Raw genomic sequence first — 20,147 nt, 5'->3', positions numbered from 1 at the left:
ATTCAGAAATAAACCAATTCCATCTTTTTTTTTTTTTAGTTCTAAAGAAGCTTTACTTGAACACCTGTAGGGCATTTTGAACCTAATCCCCTTCTACGATAAAAAAAATAATTTTTGGCAGAAAGCAACTTTGGTTTTCTTTATTCACTTTTTTTAACCATGTTTTTTTTAATACATAGTTATAAATTACTTTCCTATCATATGATATATTCGTATTTTGCACTTGATGTTGACACTCAATTTTGTCCCTCCTTTATTTCATTTTTTTTTATTCACTCGGGCGTCTAAATTCATTGACGAGCTAAACACTTTATTTTTTACAATATTTTATTGCTACTACTATTAATATCGCTACTTTTATTTTTAACATTACAAGTATTACTTTACTACAAATTTTAGATGATTCGTCATCATTTCATTTTTTTTGGATTTGGATTCGTTAAATTAATTACAAGACAACACTTTGCAAAATATTTATTTTTTACAAATTAATTATTTATTGTCTTTACATAATATATATTAAATACCAGTTATTAAATTAGAAACCCAAAAAAATAATTAAATAGCGGAGGAAGGAACAACAATTTATAGCCAAATTCATGACCCGAAATACAAATACAATACTATTTCCTACCCAAACAAACAACCCGCATTTTTATACCCAACTCACATTTATTTCAGCCCATATTTAAATTAATGGGCCAGCCCAAACGGACCAGCCCATTAACCGAAACCGACCCGACCCGGTCCACTCCTTCACCTTCTTTTACCCTAATTCCTTTCCTCTTTCTCTTTCCCTCATCTTCCGCCTCCTCTCTCCCTTCTCTTCATCCCTCACCCGCCTCTGCCATCTCCACTGCTGTCCCCCACGCCCACGTTCCTCTCCACTCACCTTTGTCCCCCACGCCTCTGTCTCTCCATCCCACTCTGTCCCACGTTCCCCTCTCTCCTACGCTCCTCTTTCCCTTCTCTTAAACCCTATAAATTGTTGTTCTTGAGTCGTTGAAAGAGGGGGGGGGGGGGGGGACCCGAAAGATCCCATGGTTTTCTTGACATCAATTTGAAATTCCAAATATTTATTCTGTTTGCTCTGTTAATATTTCGAAGTTGGGTATATAAAATTAGGGGGGACAGAGAGAAAAACGAAGGAGTTAGAACCAAAAATTCCCTGCAAAACCAAAGTTTAATTATCAAATATAGGAGATTCCAAGAAAGCAGCCAACGATTACTCTATCTGTTTGGTTGAAAACTTTAGTTTCTTTAATCGATTTTGAGGTTCGCTCCTGTTCGAGTCTATTCATAACGAGAGCGTAGATTCGACGACTTCGACACCTCACTTCACTGCACCACGAACAGGTAAACTTCGATATAATTGTCACTCGTGATCTGTAATTTCTGTTTGTTTAGGATTTTAGTTTACTCTGCTGTCTGTTCAGTGGTTACGTTAATTTTGCTGTCATCATGTTGTTTGTTTGATGTTTGGATGCTGTTAGGATAGAATAACGATCGTTAAGATGAAATTTGAAAGATGTCTGTTAGTTTGGATGATTAGATGAAATTTACAGGACTTAGAACTTATTTAAGGTCTAATATACATCGGATATACAGTGGTTTATCAAAGTAAGAAGGTATACATTCGATATACATCTGATATACACATCGTGATAGGTGTACTTCAGGTATATTATGTGTATCATTAAAACAGGTAGTAACACATGAGGATTGTTTGTTACGATATAATTGATGGAGAAGATTTATATATGTATGAAAGCATGAATGAATCAATAGATTGTTTGTGAATTCTAAATCAGTACTGGCCCGAGCATTGTATGTTAAATTCTGATCTTTTCATATTTTTAAATACATGTTTAGCCAAATACCCTCACAAGGGTTCTTTTAGTGTACCAAAATGTCGTGGTGGCTTGGTGAAAAAAATATGGTTTCAGTCGCTGTTTGATGGCAGCAGCCCCTTTTCGCTCAGTCATCATGTTTTCTTTAATAACCATCCCCTCTGCGTTCAGTTTTAACCACAGCTTCAAAAATTGTGAAAACCAGTTTTGAGAGTAAAGCAATGGAGTCTTATGAGTTGGTTTATTATTTTTTTTGAGGTAGCCGTTTAACGTACATCCAGATTTTAAGTTACAATACGAGTTGAATTTTGTCAAGTCTATCTCACAGGGTATAGGTCTGTTTTGGCCTCGATGGTTCTGAAGCATTTCTAAAATATAAATGGATGTCCAACAGTACTAATATGCACATGTTTATTCTGAGGAAATATATGTTGATTGTGTTTGACATGTTACTGTGGGATTGCTGGTTTTCAGTAGTTAGTTTGGTTTTTGCTGAATTAAAATTCTGCCACTACTATTTGTTGCCTCTTCCTTTGCTTGCCTCATAGGAATTCTACATGTTTCCACATACTATTGCCACTTCATTAATTTTAATTGAAAGGACCATTTCTCGTGCCATCTTTATGCATACAAATCTGCTTGCATTGTCATCTCCTCCTGCATCTCTCTCGTATACTTAGATCTGCTTGCACTCTGCTATTAAACAGCCAAGTTTTATGTGCTAGTAAACACACTTGCAACATGTAATGGTCTGTAATTCATTAGGTACTGACCATAGTTGTTCAGTTTATATAGGTGCTTGTCCCAGTTTCCTTGTCGTTCTTAAATGTCAAATGTATATGTTTAGCAATTTATGATTCTTTAGTAGTATCCACAGACCAGGTATTCGGCAATGTCAATAGCCTTCCCTTTGCTGTATTTCATCCCAAATAAATATAGCAGTTCTCTGTTTTAATCATTAAGTCATGAATTGCCACACTTAGTAAGTATTTTATTTAGCCCAGAATTGCTATCTTCTGCCCCTGTATTAGTAGCCTGTATTGGACAGCTCCCCCATTCTGCCTAATTGTTGAAAAGGATCCAACATGTGTATATGGAGAAACACTGATTATCCGGATTGCAGAACACTAAACTGTGATACGCCGCTTTCGTCTGTTGTATTATTTTTTTTCTTCAGTTGCCTCCCTTTAGATACGCCCACTGCTATGTCGTATTGTCATGGTGTCCTGTGTGTTGAAATGATTCCTGCTGCACTCATTGAAGTTCTCCTTATCCATACTGTCTGTTCGGAAGCTGTTAATGTGTCCGTTAAAGTAGTTCACTATTAACTAAAATTGTTAAATGGTTAATGGATTGTTTTACCTAGTGAATATGGTATGGAATACTAAATTAATGTCCTCTGCCATATTGAACTGCTGCGTAAAGGATTTAGCTATATAGAGACGAATCTACAAAACATCTCGTGTCTGCTTGTCCCTTTTTTACGCTCTTACATCGCAAGCATGTAGCTATCCATTATATGTGTGCATGTATATACTGGATATACCTAAATATACACCATATATACACGAATCATTTACACTATACATGTTTAGTCTTATTTATTGGTTATGTATTAATCCTTTCCTTTTCGTTTTATGCATGACATCTCGCGTACGAGTCCAAACGACTCGTTATCTCCTCCCGCGCGTGGCGTTGGGCTGAAAGCCCAACAAAACCTCCTCCTGTGTCAGCCCAGCCTGCAGCACCAATAGAAGAATGAAATTTGGGCTAAAGCCCACCAGCAAAACGGACTATAGCAGCAGTCCATGAAAAAATGGATTAATCCCATTTAATTTTACTTCGTGCTTTTGTTTTATTTTATGCTTAACTTGTATGGTTTTGACTAACACTTTATCTTACTCTTGTTTCTATTTGGCTTAAATGAATTATAAGAAAATTAGTATAGATAAGTTTCGGGAATAACGGGTGGTTAATTCAAAGAATACCAAATGGTTAATCCCTTAAGATTGCATCCTTTTTTTGTTAGATTATTCATAATATCTACAATATCTACTTTATTAGAATAATAGAATTTCAAATAACATGACCACATATTTTAGTTAAGAAATTTAAAACATTACATATTTTGACACTAATGCTAACTCATTTGAGAAATAAAAAAGGCGAGCTAATTCAACAAAACAACCTTTTCATTTTTAAGTTCTTTTTTGCAACATTCAAAAATACATATTGAAATACGTATTTATCTAGAACAACTTTTAAAATTTTATTAAATAACTCTTTAAATTTTAGTCATTTCCTTCCAATATAAATATTACATGTCCATTTTTTGAACTGAATTCTTTTTGCAACTATTATTTTTCTAAAAATCTTATTTTATGTAAATTATTATGTTTTCGTATAAGTATTACTTTTAAACAACATTATTACACTTTCGTTTAAAATCTTAACAACATTTATAAGTCGTATTTCAAAATAGCATTAAAAATACTCTTTTATACAAATTATCATTTTTCTACAAGTTCTATTTTAAATAGTATTCTTACATGCCTATTTACAACTTTAGCCATACTTGCAAAATCATGTTTCTTTTTTTTGAAATATCATAGCTACTTTCTTAGCCTAATTAATTATAAGTCCGGTCGGTTAACCATTGTTAATGGGTCTTAAAGGGTGCCTAATACCTTCCCTTTAGACTAATTGAACCCTTACCTAGAATCTTAAGTTTCGCAGACCTTAAACAGAGTTAACTTTAAGCATAACTTTAATAAATTTCAGGTGTCCTAATTCACCATAAATAATTAGGTGGCGACTCCTTAAAACAAACAAAAACAGGAATCTCCAATATGTTGTACTCCGCTTCAACCCGGTTAAAATGGGGTATGACACTTGACACATAGCCTTTTTAATTAACTTTAAGTCCGGTCGGTTAACCATTTTTAATGGATCTTAAAGGATGCTTAATACCTTCCCTTTAGATTAATTGAACTCTTGCCTAGAATCTTTTGATTTCGTAGATTTTAAAATGGAGTAACTTTAGACAATGACTTTAATTAATTTTAGGTGTCCTAATTCACCATAATAATTAGGTGGCGACTCCTTTTCTTTAATTAACCTCGGAATTACCGGAATATTGTAAACCATTATGACCCCGGTTAAAATGGGGTATAACATCATGTATCTTATAAGTTTGACGTATGTTTTATATTAAGGAAAATATTTTCCACGAAAAATGTTTTTCTCAGAAATAGTTTTCACAGAAAATATTTTCCTAAAAAATATTTTCTGTGAAATATGTTTTCCTAAATTTTTTTATAGGAAAATATTTTCTACGGACTCCTGCCCGCTACTCAGACCCGAAGGCTCGAACCTCAATGGACGGTAAGGGAGGGTGGGCTTGAGCTGAGGGTGGGGGTGGGGGAAAGTGGACCCTTAAAAAAACTGGGTCAAGTTTGGTGGGTCATGATCCAACTCATTTTTAGCCCATTTCGGCCAATCTTAGCCCAACCCATTTATTGACTCAGTCCATTTTGACTTACCCAATCTCAACTCAACCCGCCTATTTGACACCTCTAATAACCAGTAGATCTTCAAGAATTACAGTGTCTTAAAGATTACTATTATATCCAATTTACAAAGAAAGAAAATTGGTTGGTTCAGTTGGTTGGTTACCTGAACTTTCACCTTGTTAGTGAGGGTTCGAATCCCACGTTGTAATCCCCTCTCCCATTTCTTCTTCCCCTATGTAATAAAAAAAATTATAAAATTAAAAAAAAAAAAAAAATTGCATTACGGGAGTGTTATAGCCTATTTAGCCAAGCTTTTAAAAGCTGTTTATTTTGAAAAGTACTTTTTTTTGAAGTGCCTTTTAAAAAAGTGCTTTTGGTAAGAACTAGTTTGTGTTTGGCCCAATCAATCTAAAAAACACTTTTGTACAGTAATTTGTGTTTGGCCAAGATGTTCAAAAAGTACTTTTAAATGTCAAATTACGAATAAGGACATGAATATATTTACTTAATAATAGTATTATTAAGTTGATAAATACGTTAAATATTTATTATGAAGGGCTATGATTAAACCTTCATTTTTATTTAAGTAACCTATGAAAATAAAATTTAAAATTACTTGATTCATTCAACGTAATTAAATATATCAAACGTCAGTCCACAAATATATGGAAAAAAAATCGCTCCAAAAATCAAATATTATGAGTCTACCCTAAAATAAGAAGAAATACTTATACATGAGAAGAGTTGCTAATGATATCATCCCTAATTTTATCATGCAACAACTTCATAGCATTAGTAGACGTGCCTTGCATTTCTGAATGTATGCCTGAATGCCCTCCTTCTTCCTCAAGATATGGTATAATGTTTTTCCAGACCCCAAAAGTTCTTTCAATTGTACATCTCAAACTAGAGTGAAAAAAATTTGAAAATCTCATTTGGATTAGTTAAAGCTTTTTGTTTATAATTAACTAAAATTAGTTAAAGCTTTTTGTTTACCAAAACATAGCAGAAGACAGAGATAAACAAAGAAAAGAAGAGCATATAAACCAAAACTCGAAAGAGATAGAAGAACAAAGACGTACGGGTATTTATAATAATATACCATACAATACGTAACAATGATCCAAACAAAAAAAGTTAAGAAATTGGGAAAAACACAAAGCACAAAAAACCTTTATATGTAGAATAAATAAAAAAGAACATATTCAAGAAATCATACCTTGTGAAAAATGAATTGTTGTTGACATTCAAGGCTTGGTTGAAGGGTATTGACGTCGAACCATTGGGGAACGAATAAGTTGTAGAATATCATATTTATTACTGGATTTAATTAAGTAGGGTTATTAAGGTATATAACTTCTTTTCCTAAGGGTATTATTGCCAAGAAAAAAATTAAAAACTGCTTCTGCTTTTGGAAAAGTTATTTTTTTTAGCTTCTGAAAAACTGTTTCTGCTACTCCTCAAAAGTACTTATTTTTCTTCAAAAGCTTGGCCAAACAACTCATTTTTTTTCAAATAAGCACTTATTGAAAAAAAAATTGAAGAAAATAAGCTTGACCAAACAGGCTATTAGACTCAATTGGTCGTGTATCACACTATATGGACGGGAGTGGTACTAGGTAGACATGCATTATTTTCAAAATTTTCACACACGCATAGACGTGTTTGGATATGAATTCGGTGGTTCCAATTAAAACTCACCTCATATTTTGACTAGTTGGCAAAAATAAAGATCCACTTTAGGATGAAGAAATTTCCACCCTACGTTCCAGTAATGGTGAAAGACAGAGACCTAAAAACGGAAGAAAAATATCGACCATACGTTCCAGTAATGGATAAAGTCAGAGACTAGCCTGCAAAGACTTTAAAAACTTTTTATTGATGAATACAATATTGTAAGTAAAAAATATTTTTGTGGTCCCTCAGTTATTCTTATATTTTATTTTTCATTTATTTATATTTTTGATTAAATATATTTAACCTTTATTTACTTGAAATGTGCAATTTTAATTTTTTTGCTTGTTAATATTCATAAATTTTTAAAACTATTAACCATTCCACCATTTAGTTTTCCATGTGCTAAGTACACGCCTGTATTGTTACTTCATATGTGAGAATCACATACTTTTAAAAGTCCAAATGTATGATCTTATTTCCTATCTATGAACCAAAATATATATTTCAATTGATTAAAGATTAAATGAAGTCTCCTGTTAATTCGCCTCTATGTAACTAGAACGTCTTTACCCAAATGAGGAACATTTAACAGAGGTATTGGCATAAAAACCAGGAAAAATCCTCCTAGTCCAACACCAACAAAAAAAGGATTAAACCACATCCACGAAATATTTCCCATCTTCGGATGTCACCTCTTCACCGTTGATCCATTAACCGGCCTTCAAGAATATTTTTGCTCCACTTTTAGTGTGAATCTTCACATTAGTTTTTTTATCTCTTGAAATACGGCTTACAAATCTAGAAAATTCTGTAAAAGTATCACAAACATCAGTACTTCAAGATTAAAAGTAATTAGGAAACGTTTGAAAAAAATAAAATATAGTCAAGAAACTTTTTAGTAATTCTTTAAGTACTGTCATATTAAAACTTCAGAGCAATGCCATAACCCATGAGTCCAATAGGTAATGGATTTGGGTCATTTTGGCTAAGGCGTTGTCATATTCATAAAGAGGATTCTTGAGTTGCTTAACACAGACTGGATCCAGACCATTCTTATCCTAAAAATTGGCCCGGGTTATTTCATTATTTCCAGAAGTTGATACGGTGCTTTCCATAATTTATGCACCTGAACAATCACTGAATTAAATTTTCATTGCCAGAAGAACCCGGCAACATTCTACAAAAAATGTATTTTATGGTACATATATGTTATTTCTTAATGATAGTATGCTGATTGACTAGGGTGTCCACCATAAATGGAGAAAGTGGAATGTCAGTTTAACAAGTTATACATAAAATCAAATCTGAAAGTTGAAATGGAGAAAGTGCAAGGGGGTATTATATGATAGAAGAATGTCTACCATAGCGAAAGATAGGTTCTATAGGGACATTAATATTATATGAGAGTGAATGTTGGATCACTAAAGTCCAATACATTCACAAAACTTGTATCACACAGATACAAATATTAAGATGGATGACGATCACACAAGGCTAGACAAAATTAAAAATGACCACTTCCTTGAAAAAGTTCAAGTAGCACATATCGAGGATATATAAAATGAGAGAAGGTCGATTGAGATTGTTTGATCATATATTACGTTGACCACCAAATGAATCGCTCCACATGCAGATACGAAATCATAGTTACATGAGAGTGCTAAAAGGGTACGAGATAAATCTAAAATCACTTGAAAAAAAATCGTCTCGAAAGTCCTATAATCTCTTGAGATTCATGCAAAATTTTAGTTAATCATGTTAGCACTTTAACTTGACGTCCTATACTTTTTTAGGAGTCGTAGAAAATATGATGAACTACTAATACATTTTATTTTACTTTTACTGTTATATATTATTTTTATTTTGTATAATATTGATTTGTGATAAGTTTTTATGGAGTAACATGATTGTGAGATTTTATCTCAATCTCAAACAGATTGAGATATAATTGATTTTATAGAGTTTCTAATTATCGGTGCGGTAGAATATAATAGCTTTGACCAAAATTTTATACTATATATTTGTGTTATAAAATTTACTTAATATATATAAATAATTTATTCAAACCTGGTAGGTTATCTTTTATGGAATTCAAAACTTTGAATCCACCTTCACTCTACTTTATCTAATTGATAGTAGTTGTTAGCACTATTGCCATTTTATGCTAATGGCTATCTTGCTTATTATTGTTTTGTGTTTCTAGATATTTTCTTAAAACTATTTCAACTCATTAATTTTTGAGCCTGGAAACTTTCAAACATGGTCAAATTCATAGTAGTGGAGCCTTTCCCATCAGAGAAAATCTTCTAGAAAAAAAAATGATACATACTCAGTGGAAGAGAATCATTAGCCACATCAAATTTGTCACCTAACCTTAAAATGATTTAGCAAAATCAACTAAAAGCTTTTCTCTTTTTTCGCGGTCAAGACAAAATTGGACCATATTCCTGCTGTCACAGAGAAAACTATAACTAATAACTACGTTAACTTAATTAATTAATTTAAACTCTACATAATCCAGTATTTTAGCACTTGAGAAGAGTCGAACCATTTGAGGATGATCCACCATATCCTATTTTCCAGCTTGGTCTTCCTAGTGTAAATTCAAGATTAACCAATGTATCATTAGAAGATTTGTTATCGGCTGTCTCAACTCCACCCATCTGCATAAATCCAATTACATAAAATTAATTAACATTCTTATATAGATCTAGGTCCTCAAAGTTAAAAATAGGAGAAAAAAGAACCTCTATATTCCAATAATTAATGTAACTTACATTTGAGTAGATGTGAGGATAAGCAAATGTTTCTCTATTTGAGTGGCTCCATGCATTTGTCTCTTCAGGCATGAATGACGACGGATCCCTGCTAATTTGATTAAGATGATTCAACAAGTTAGTAAGACAAGAAGATCATTTTGAAAGGGCTCATATAGAGATCTGATGGTGGCAATCAAGTCTAATTGTGGGCTACATATATATATCTAACCTACTAACGTGCATTTTTTGTCTGGATATGCTAGGTATATGGACCATTATTGAGCAATGTAAAAAGTGAACATCAAAATGAAGACATAAATCACATGTTAGAATTAGAAACAAAATTAGGGCATTAATATAATTAAAGTTCAATTATTAAGGACCTCAGAACATTTAAGCATATGTTTTAGATGATGGATTTAAATTATATATACTGATAATATAAAAATCTTGTAACACTACTAATGATTTTTAACATGTGATGTGATAGCATGTTAGATTTATATGTACTTAATAAGTTACTTGATTATTATGTAAATAACTTTTTTTACTATTTTTAGTGCATAGAACTTAGATTCTTTAGATTATTTAGGGAGGGTACATATTAGATCTAACAACAACAGTGTTAATGCTCCAATGGGTATTTAACCATGATTAGTACTATGGTATTTCCATGGCCGTCTCATGAATGAAGTCAACAAAGTCCATCCAAAAAGCTCATTGAATTAATAAAGTGTCGCATAATTATACATGGGATAAATACAGGACCCCTACCAATCCAAATTGAAATACACCCAAGTGGAACCCTAGACCGTGTACAATTTGGAGATTTGAGCCAAACGAACCCCTTGACTTTTTAGAAACAAAAAATTCTCACATATATAGAGATCAGTGCTCAAATTAACCCCTCTTCACCAACAAAAACAAGTGCTTTACCTTTCAAATAATGAAAGTACCCTTGATCCATATGATTTGGGATTTTAACATGTTAAGGTTTTGGTTCTTGTGATATAATATGTTGATTTCTATATTTAGATAATATGTAATATCATTAAAATTCTATTACCGTCAAATATGGAGTAACAATACAAACTTAACTTATCAACTTGGTAATTAAGTAATGGAGCAATTAATAATTATCGTAAATTTGTGAATACTTACTAGCAAAGAAATCAAAGCATACAATTTCAATTAGTTAGAGGATAAATGTGCCTAGTCAAAATATAAAAGTCCCTAATTGCTAGTACTAGATTTTGAGTTCCCAACTTTACAGCAATAAGATAGGATTTCACACGTTTAAATCACTACTCTCTATACCTAGAAGACCTTATTCATTACATTCACCAAGCTCAAGGTACTTGGAGCTATTGAGTATTTAATCGCATTTATCTCTTTACACTATTAACAAAGAGAGACACCATCATGAACAGGAAAATATAAATTCCACGGTCAAGGCATTTTTGTGTGTGTATGTCTGCCTCCTCCTCCAATTGATTATTTATTTATCCACATGATGCTATTAATTCTTTGCATCTATAACTACGTATGCCTCCTTAATACCAGTTGTCTACAACTATACTTCGTACTTATTACGATACATGTTTACGAATTCGTTAAATAGGAATTAGCGACAGATTACCATAGGCCAACGCATTTCGTGACTAATTCATGTTGTGTTTATAGGGATATACATATCACAGAGAAACTGTATAGTATAGTTTGGTGCTTATCTATTTCATATGCGTACATGTCAGTAACCCATTAATATATAGTTGCTTGTTTTCCAATTTGCAATGATGGAAGAAATGAAAATGCAGCATATTAATTTCAAACAAAGTCAGAAGATAATAAAATGTAGCTGATGTAGTTGCAGATGCACTCACCTGATATGAGCCGTATTTTGTGGTATGGTGCTTGATAGTGATACTGAAGGGCCAGTTATATTAATGGTATCAATCTCCTCACAAGATTTTTCATATTCACCAATATTAATCCCTTTGTTTGGGTTCATAAATATATTCTCTGTCTGCCCTTTAGCTGCAAATTAATAAGCAAATAATAAATGAATATTTATGCATGATTTAATTATGAGAATAATAATTTTTAAGCTTGCAAACAAAAAGAATGATGGGAGTGAAAAGTACTGGGCTCCCTTTAGGATATGAAAATTCCAAATATTTACCTGTGGATTTGTCAGTGCTCTTCACTGTTCTATACATCTGCATGAAAAATTGAAAACCCACACAAAAAGTATTAGACGAAAAGTCTATATTTCTAAGATTACTTCTCTAGATGCTTTTTTGTCCTAACCCCTTTGTACTCCAAATTTTCCAACACCCCCCCCCCCCCCCCCCCAAAAAAAAAAAAAAAACACTCAACACTGAGTCTTCACATGAATACTTGCAGTGTAAAATACAAAATACAAAGGAGGAAAAAGAAGGGACAAAAAATATCCATAGCAATCAAATAGAGAGATCCATTGTCTTCATACATTCAAAAGAATATTGATTAGAAGGAAAAAAAAAGAAGTTATGTCACATACCTGTAAGTGACTCTTCACATGAGCTAAGGTTAGATCCTTCACATTCATTAACTCTAGCACGGATTTTGGTGTTGCTCCTATTTTTTGTTCAATGGAAAAAAAAAATATAAATTAAAACTTAAGATCATTTAGACAACAGTTGAAGTCAGCTATATGAATTCCCACTGTTCAACTTACGTTCATGTCCACCGAGAAGCTGAACAGCATGAACAAAATGGGCATGAAGAGTTGAAGTCCATCTCATTCTAGGAGCTCTAACACTTCTTTTCACTCCACTAATCAATCTCGAACTTCTCTTGAAATCACGGCCGTATATTTGTGACTGATAATGCTGGTGATGCTGATGATGATGATGAACAACGTTTCTATTTATTGGTAGTTGCGCGAACCCTAGACTTAGGGTTGGCTCAAAAGATGGAATTAATGGAAGATTAAACGCTTTATTTTTATCTGGGTGAAAAAATCCGTTATTTTCGTGGCTCAAATCGCTTCCCCCACTAGCACTGCTACCGGAATCCGTTGTTGAATCAAAGCCAACAACTTCTTTGAACTGATCTTTTTTTGAAATACATGACGGTAAGCTGATCTGTAAAGAAAGATCAGGCACCGTTGAAACTCCGTCCGTCATATTAATTTTTAGCTGGAAAAAAGGAAGGGCCTTTTAAAAAGGGGTCTCTTGAAAAGAGAGAAAATGAAGTTTAAAGGATTGAGTTTGTGATTATCTCATGAGTGCCTTATGATTTGCATGTTATGTGTATAAGGAGAGAGAGAGCAAAAGGAGGAGGGTTCATAATAGGCCTTTTGCTAAAGAAGCTATATAGGGGATAGGGATTTTTGATAAAAGAACTAAAAGTAGAAATGTGCAGATGGTCGAGGAGAAGTATAGCAGAGACTATTAGTAAGCTCTAGTCAACATAAACAAGGCTTTTCTTGGGAGTTTGGATCTGAAAAGCAAAGGAATTGCTGTAAAAAGGTTTGTGTAAAAAGGGAACTGTATTTAAGGATACAGATGGATCAAATTGCACCTTTAAGTTTTCCTCTGTGAGAGTAAATGTTTGTTTGGACTTTGGGAACAAAGAGTTAAGGGGTGGGGGGCCAGGAGCGAATGTAGCCTTTTGGCCACGAGGAGCCAGAACCAGAATTTAAAGTTACTCTCTCAATTTCAAAAAGATTATCTTACTTTAAATTTATACATAATTTAAGGAATAAAAGAAATCTTTTAAAATGTGTCGTTCAAAACAAGACTTAAATATTTATGTGACTGTAAATTATCTCATAAAATTAAATTGTTTCTAAATATAGATATGTGTCAATCTTTTTGGGACAAACTAATAAGAAAAGTAAGACAATCTTTTGGGACGGAGGGAGTATTGAGTTTTAAATTACTCCCTCCATTTTAATTTGTTTATCTGATTTTAATTTGACACGAAATTTAAGAAAATAGAGAAGACTTTTGAATCTCGTGATTGTTAACTAACGATATATCGAATGTACCAAAATGTCATTTAATCTTGCGGTTTTAAACATGTCATCTAAAAAGTTGGAATTAAAAAATTGCTAAAAAGGGAAAAATCATTCTTTTTGAAACAAAAGTAAGACAAACAATTTGAAATGGAGGGAATAATAATTTGTATATATTCAATGAATTTCTTAAAATAAATAAAGTGTTTGGACCAATGTTACTGAGTTCGGCCAGACTCATATATATATAAATCTTAATAAGTTTCAAATCTTAACAATAAAATGAGTTTAATGCTGAGAATTTTAAATGTTACTACTCTCTGCTCACTTTTACTTATCCAGTATTCTAAAAATAGATTCACTTTTGCTTCTCACTTTTAGCATATCAAGAGAAGATAATTTCTTTTGCATTGTTTTACCCATAGTATTATTACTCATTTCAAATCACTTTTCAAATACATTAAAAACATGCAACAATTAATATGGATATCATAATAAATTATGTACTTTATTTATTATTTTTTAAGGAGTATGCAAAATCGATAGTGGATAAGTAAAAGTCAACCGAGGGAGTATTCAATTTAAGTTCTGATCCGTGTGTGGGGTCACTTTTGCTGTTAGCTTTACAATTGGGAAAATGGTGCGTAATAAGAGGTGCACAGATATAATCAATGTATTCTTGAAGGGAATGGTTGGAATTCGAGAAAACAAATTAATGTACTGTTCAATGGAATATTGGGAAAGGAATTGCTCTCTCTCATATACACACACATTCTCTTGTTCTCTCTCAAGTGTCCTAGATAGCGACTTAGTACTATTATTAAAATTCTCTTCACTCTGCTGTTTTTATTCCATTTGATGTTTATTTTTGGTGTTTTAAGTTGTTTTTCTGAATTACTAGTATATTCCAACCAATAATTTTGTGAAAGAGGCTTGAGTGACTCTCGGGAGTCGTTTGGTAGGAGGGATAGGATGGACTGGATTATTAATCCAATGGGATAGAAATTAATCCTATGTTTGGTTGGTCGGATAACTTCTTTAATATCCCATCCAATCCCATCTACATGGGATAAAAGATGGGATAAGTTATCCCACATAAAGAGTGGATTAGTAATCCCATCTTATCTCATTTACATGAGATAACTTATCCTCCTACCAAACGAGCCCTCGCAGGCCAAAATATCCATTACCCTCCAATAAGTTTTAATTTCTGTAATTTGGGAAAAAATGAATAGTTATGTCATTGCCAGCCTAATTACTAGCTTACTCAATTCTGGAAATTGAACTGGTTAAAAGAGAGTACTTTTTGTAGAAAGAAAATTGTCCTAAAAATTTACCAAACCTCCTCATAACTAATTCAGCTATATATATATAAATTTGAATTTAGGTTTTGTTCTAATAAAATGAGAGAGATAACATAGAAATGACCAAGTTTGAGTAAGAAATGTAACACTCCATAAATCCGGATTAGGTGTGAATGTGTTAAATGAGTGTTAACGTGACATTTTAGCCATATAAAGTCCCATCAGGATGAGTTTGGGTGGAAATAGTTGTATTGGAATCAAGACGGATTGTGAGGTGCATAAGATTCGATAGAATCGACTAAGTTTATGGAAGGTCTATCTTCCTATCCTGATTTCGTTAAAATCTATTAGTAATTTGAGAAAACTCAAAACATGAAATTTTTAGCCCTTTGAAATACCTTTCCAACGATATATTATGGATCCTAAATGGAGCTTTGTAAAAAAAGTTATACCCATTTTACTGAAACGCGCTTGACAAGCGCCAAAGCGAGCTGGGAGCTCGCTGAGCGAGGGCCAGAGCGAGGTTTGAGCTCACACTGGAGCTCGCTCAGCGAGGTCCAAAGCAAGGGGTGAGCTCGCTTTGGAGCTTGCTCAGCGATCGAAGGGGTACTTCGCCTTAGGCCTATAAAAGCGACCCTTGACAATTTTATGCCATTTTTGACGTTCCTACTTCGTTCTAAAGCCCTAAGCAATTGTTTCTCTCCTCTCCTCATTCTCCAACGTCAAGGTAAGATCTCTCTAACAATTCCAAAGCAATTCTAACATTAATTCATGATTAGTAACATGATTCTTCAACTAAAACATAGGATTTCCAAGGTAAATCCTTCTCAAGCGATTCAAAGCTAGAGTTTTGGTGTTCTTCGTCAGGGAAGAAATTTAGTTCATTAGATTGGAGAGATTACATGTATGTAAGGCTAACTATCTACGTGTGGGAACATTACTGATCTTCCCCACGCCTCATTCTTCAAGATTATTATGAGTTGCATCAGAAATAGAGATTATGCCGAAGTTCATGAAAAGTTGAGAACTTCTATCCTTTGAGAATATAGTTTCGTAGTTGTTCATGATTATCATTCTAAATATTGTGAACTCAGTACGTAATAAGTATAAACTCGTGTTTGACATCCCATGAGTCTGAGTCATGAAAAGTCAGTATGTTTATAAACAATTAATGCTTTAATCTCCATAATCAGTTTATGAAGTATATGTCTCAACATAGAATGTTCAGTATTCCAGTGTTATGCATTACAGTATGATTCTTAGTTCCTTAATATAAGTTGATGAATGTTGAGCACCTGTATCTTTGCCCGAGGGCACAATCTTATATATATGTATACTTGACCAAGACCACCGAATGACGCACATACTTGGCCGAGGCCACATACTTGTGCACTTATACTTGACCGAATCCATAGCTGGATGCACTTACTTGGGCCGAGCCATATATTTATGCACTTATTCTTGGCCAAGGCCATAGATTATAAATCCAGTAAAACAGGTGATTCATATTCAGAACATGGAGTACCTATTACTTTACTTCTTTTGTTCAGTTCAGTTTCAGATTATATATACATGTTTATTGATTTGGGTTGCCCTTTCTCGAGCACCCCACTTACAGTTCTTTCATTTAGTTGTTTTACATACCTGTACAATTCAAATGTATTGACGTCCCTTTTGTCCAGGGCCTACATTTTACGATGCGGATATTGATTTACAGGACGATAGATCGGCTCACTAGGATTCTCATACCAACTGCTTGGTGAGCCTCAGTTCTTTTGGGGCGTTATCCTTATTACAATTAATCATGTTTTCAGTATTTTAGAGATAGGTATGACGGGGCTTTGTCTCGGTAAACAGTCAGTATTTTCAGTACTCTTCAGAGGCTTCATGGACTAGAGTAGTAGACGGTCAGAGTCGCATGCTTTTTATGTTAGTCATGATTGGCAATTTTGTTATGTTCAGACTTTGCTCAGTATTTTCGCATTCAGTGATTTATACAGTCAGACTTTTAGTATATCAGCATGTGTTAGTTTTATTTTCGCATTCAGTATGTTTTGTTATCACATGTTGATTCAGTCAGCCAGTTGGTTTGCTCGGTTACATGTAGTCAAGCACCGAGTGTCGTGTTACATCCTGGCCGAGGTTCGGGGCGTGACAAGAAAGAAGACGTTTCCTCCATTTTAATTTATGTAATATTTCATTAAATATCGAGTTTTAAAAGGGAACGAAAATGTTTGAAACTTGTGATCTTAAATTTGTCATAATATATGTATATGGTCACAAGACTTCTAAAACTTGTGGGATTAAACATGTCATAACGTTTGTGTAGCTATGAAAGCTTTTCATTAAGGGTAAAATATAAAAAAAAAAGTTTAAGTTAAATTGTTTTCAAATTTAGAAAGATGTCATACTAAGAAGAGTACTACTCGTCAAATAATGGTTTTTATAGCTTTTCCCTTTACTCATACTTTAAAATAATATATTTTTTACCTATTCTACAAGTTCTATAACAAAATTCGAGTATTTATGCTCATTTATTTTTAGGACTACTATTTTTATATATAGCCATAACGGAAAATGTAACTAAGGACTAATTGACATTCCCGCTATGAATTTTGACTATATGCTACAAATTCAAAGGGGAGCAGAAAATCATGGCTATTAACTAGGCAAGAGTTTCAAGTTGACACATTGAAATATTGCTACATACTAAAGAATTCCATACCATGGCTAGTCCATGCATAAAGCCAGCATAAAATTGGAGTCCTTAGTCTCCTCTGAACAAGGCACAAGCGCATTTAATTTCTTGATTTCTTCCATGCCTCAATCCTATTTGCAATGTTGTCTCTGGACAAGCAACATTATGACATTCATCAGAAATTACTACTAGTATTCTGCAACGCATAGAGACCTCCTTACAAATATTCATCTCTCCATCATTATCACACTGCAATTTACACAAGGAAAAGAATAGTAGCGACGTTAATACCTTTCTTTTTCCACACTGGATAAAACTATTGGTGCACATTCATATACTCCATTAGCATTTTAACTAATATTCCCCATAGTCTGTTCCTCTCACAAAATTGTAGGGTTGAAATCTTGTTAATGTCTTCTGATTTTTTCTCTCAGGTCTGTTCCTCTCATAAAATAAAAAGGAAGGAATAATTTCATTAAAATGCTGTCTTGAGCATATATACCTACTAGAAATTTCAAAAGCTGTCTATTGGCAGAGATCTAATCTAAATCCAGCCACGGGATATATAAGTTTAGACTAAGACTAGTCTTAATTGGTCTGGCAAAGAAGGGATTTAGTGGAAAAGACGATGAATACAAGATATATTTTGTGTAAATATCAAATATACTATATCTACGTGCGAATCTATATTTGGTATTTAGAGTAGAAACATTAAAGAGTGTTGGTGTACACGTGGGAAGTTGCCACAAATAACGGGGTTTAGTCGTGGCTAATTGGGAGAAAACGGGAAAAAGCGTAGACGTAGAGAAGGAAATGAATAGGCTGGAAGTGTCAGAGGGTGGCTAGGACTTTCGGCGACACCGGCGCCTCAGTCCCACATGTATCTGACTCATTTTTCATATTTTCTTAAATAACCTTTTAGACTAAGACATCAATTCGATCACCATTTTCTTTTATGAGTAAAAATCAAGACAAAAAAGTCTAGCCTATTCCTGAGGGAACTCGTAGTGGGGAAATTAGATTGATTGAGAAGGCATGTAGTTCAACAATGTACCTTTCAAATGCCACGATATAGAAACTATGTGAATTTTGTTTAATCCTCATGAAACTACTATTAATTTTCTAGAGCTCTATTTTCCCCCTACCGAGTAATACACAATCAAAATGACTAGGCTTCAATGGCTGATAAATATCTAGATTTATTCCTTTAGACTTTCTTCATGTTCGAGTCGACTCTTCAAGGTACTAACTGAGTGTCTAAAGGTCAGATTATCAACATAAGGGTAGCAAGGAAATGCATCGCCCTCTTGGTCTTTACACGAACCTATGTACAAAAATTATTTGTTGAATTAATGCAATAAAAATTATTAGATAAAAATAAGTTAAGTTAATGCATTATTTTACGATAATCATTCAAGGTTATACTCTTGTCCTAGAGCTATATATAAGTTCCTAGGGACGACTTTGTTTATGTTAAATTCATTTTAGCACATTTCATAAATTTGTTGGAACAAAAAAACATCGTAATGAAATGACTTTTCTTTTTATCTTTTCATTTTTATTTATCTTGAAAAAAGAAAAAGAAAAAGAAAAAGAAAAAAAAGCATACAGAAATGGAGCGTGAGGAGAGGAGCGTAGAAGTAGTTGTGTGCAAATATAGGGAGGTCCAAAAAGGCAACGACACTTGCGTTTAAAGGACTACAACTACAAAAATGATGGGAGTATATTGTGAAATGGAGTAATGTTTTTAGTAGGAACACCAATATTCCCTCTCCGTGTCCAAATATTCCTCAGTATTGGACTCACCTTCTCATCTTGTCTATTAAGCCCTTCTTCTTGGCCACTCTCCCAACAACATTAAAATATTCAAGCTAAGTGTATGGGTATTACCGAGAGAGAAAGCCAACCATATTCCTCGGCGTCAACCCACGTGACTTGTGGCCGTGACTCTGTCCTCTACCTTATAGCCAGTTGACATACTCCCTCTCTGTGAGTACTTGTTTCTTTTGACCTATGACTTATTTTAATTTAGGCTTTTTAAGAATATCAGATATGATCTCCCTAACAAGTGTTTTATTAACACAACATTAGCTATCTTTTGAACAATTTCCTTTAGAAAGAAAATAAAGATAGCTTAGTGCACGTACGAAACTTTCCGTGTTCATAGAAAATTCAGAGCAGAGGCACACCTCAACGGGGTAATGTAGGCAGTCGACCTTAACGGTACTATCATTAGTGATTGATTTCGTGGTTTGAACCCGTTACCTGTAGGTCACACAAAAATAATTTTATCGTTGCTCTAAGACGTCCACTACAAGAAAGTATAGAAATAGTAACAAAAAAT

At 33.4% G+C, this 20,147-nt stretch overlaps 1 protein-coding gene and 1 long non-coding RNA gene across 4 annotated transcripts; both read right to left on the bottom strand.

The window, feature by feature from the left end:
* Positions 1-2,519: 2,519 nt before the first annotated feature.
* Positions 2,520-7,136, bottom strand: LOC132623506 (uncharacterized). The gene is made up of 3 exons (XR_009576262.1): positions 6,582-7,136; positions 5,526-5,594; positions 2,520-3,589 (listed from the first exon to the last, which is right to left on the bottom strand). It is a non-coding gene; the product is annotated as an uncharacterized LOC132623506 (long non-coding RNA).
* Positions 7,137-9,331: 2,195 nt separating this feature from the next.
* On the bottom strand, positions 9,332-18,581 carry LOC132627932 (probable transcription factor KAN4). Of its 3 annotated transcripts, XM_060343555.1 has the most exons (8): positions 18,095-18,581; positions 17,831-17,952; positions 12,518-12,980; positions 12,341-12,417; positions 11,981-12,017; positions 11,682-11,835; positions 9,817-9,907; positions 9,332-9,702 (listed from the first exon to the last, which is right to left on the bottom strand). In XM_060343555.1, the coding sequence occupies exons 2-8, from the start codon at positions 17,846-17,848 to the stop codon at positions 9,565-9,567; spliced, it is 978 nt and encodes a 325-aa protein (XP_060199538.1). In that variant the 5' UTR covers positions 17,849-17,952; positions 18,095-18,581; the 3' UTR covers positions 9,332-9,564. The 3 variants fall into 3 exon arrangements, with proteins under 3 accessions (XP_060199538.1, XP_060199537.1, XP_060199539.1); XM_060343554.1 differs by having other exon boundaries at positions 17,831-18,581; XM_060343556.1 differs by having other exon boundaries at positions 9,817-9,904; positions 17,831-18,575.
* Positions 18,582-20,147: the final 1,566 nt, after the last annotated feature.

This window comes from Lycium barbarum, chromosome 2 (genome assembly GCF_019175385.1).
Source record: "Lycium barbarum isolate Lr01 chromosome 2, ASM1917538v2, whole genome shotgun sequence".
Classification (NCBI taxonomy): Eukaryota; Viridiplantae; Streptophyta; class Magnoliopsida; order Solanales; family Solanaceae; genus Lycium; species Lycium barbarum.
This window is presented reverse-complemented; position numbering and strand designations above follow the sequence as displayed.

Bases quoted from the DNA above. Each gene is read 5' to 3' on its own strand.
- LOC132627932 (XM_060343554.1), bottom strand. The intron at 11,836-11,980 runs GTAAATATTTGG...ATTAATTTGCAG, and splicing joins GAGCACTGACAAATCCACAG to CTAAAGGGCAGACAGAGAAT. The intron at 9,703-9,816 runs GTAAGTTACATT...GGATTTATGCAG, and splicing joins ATCCTCACATCTACTCAAAT to ATGGGTGGAGTTGAGACAGC.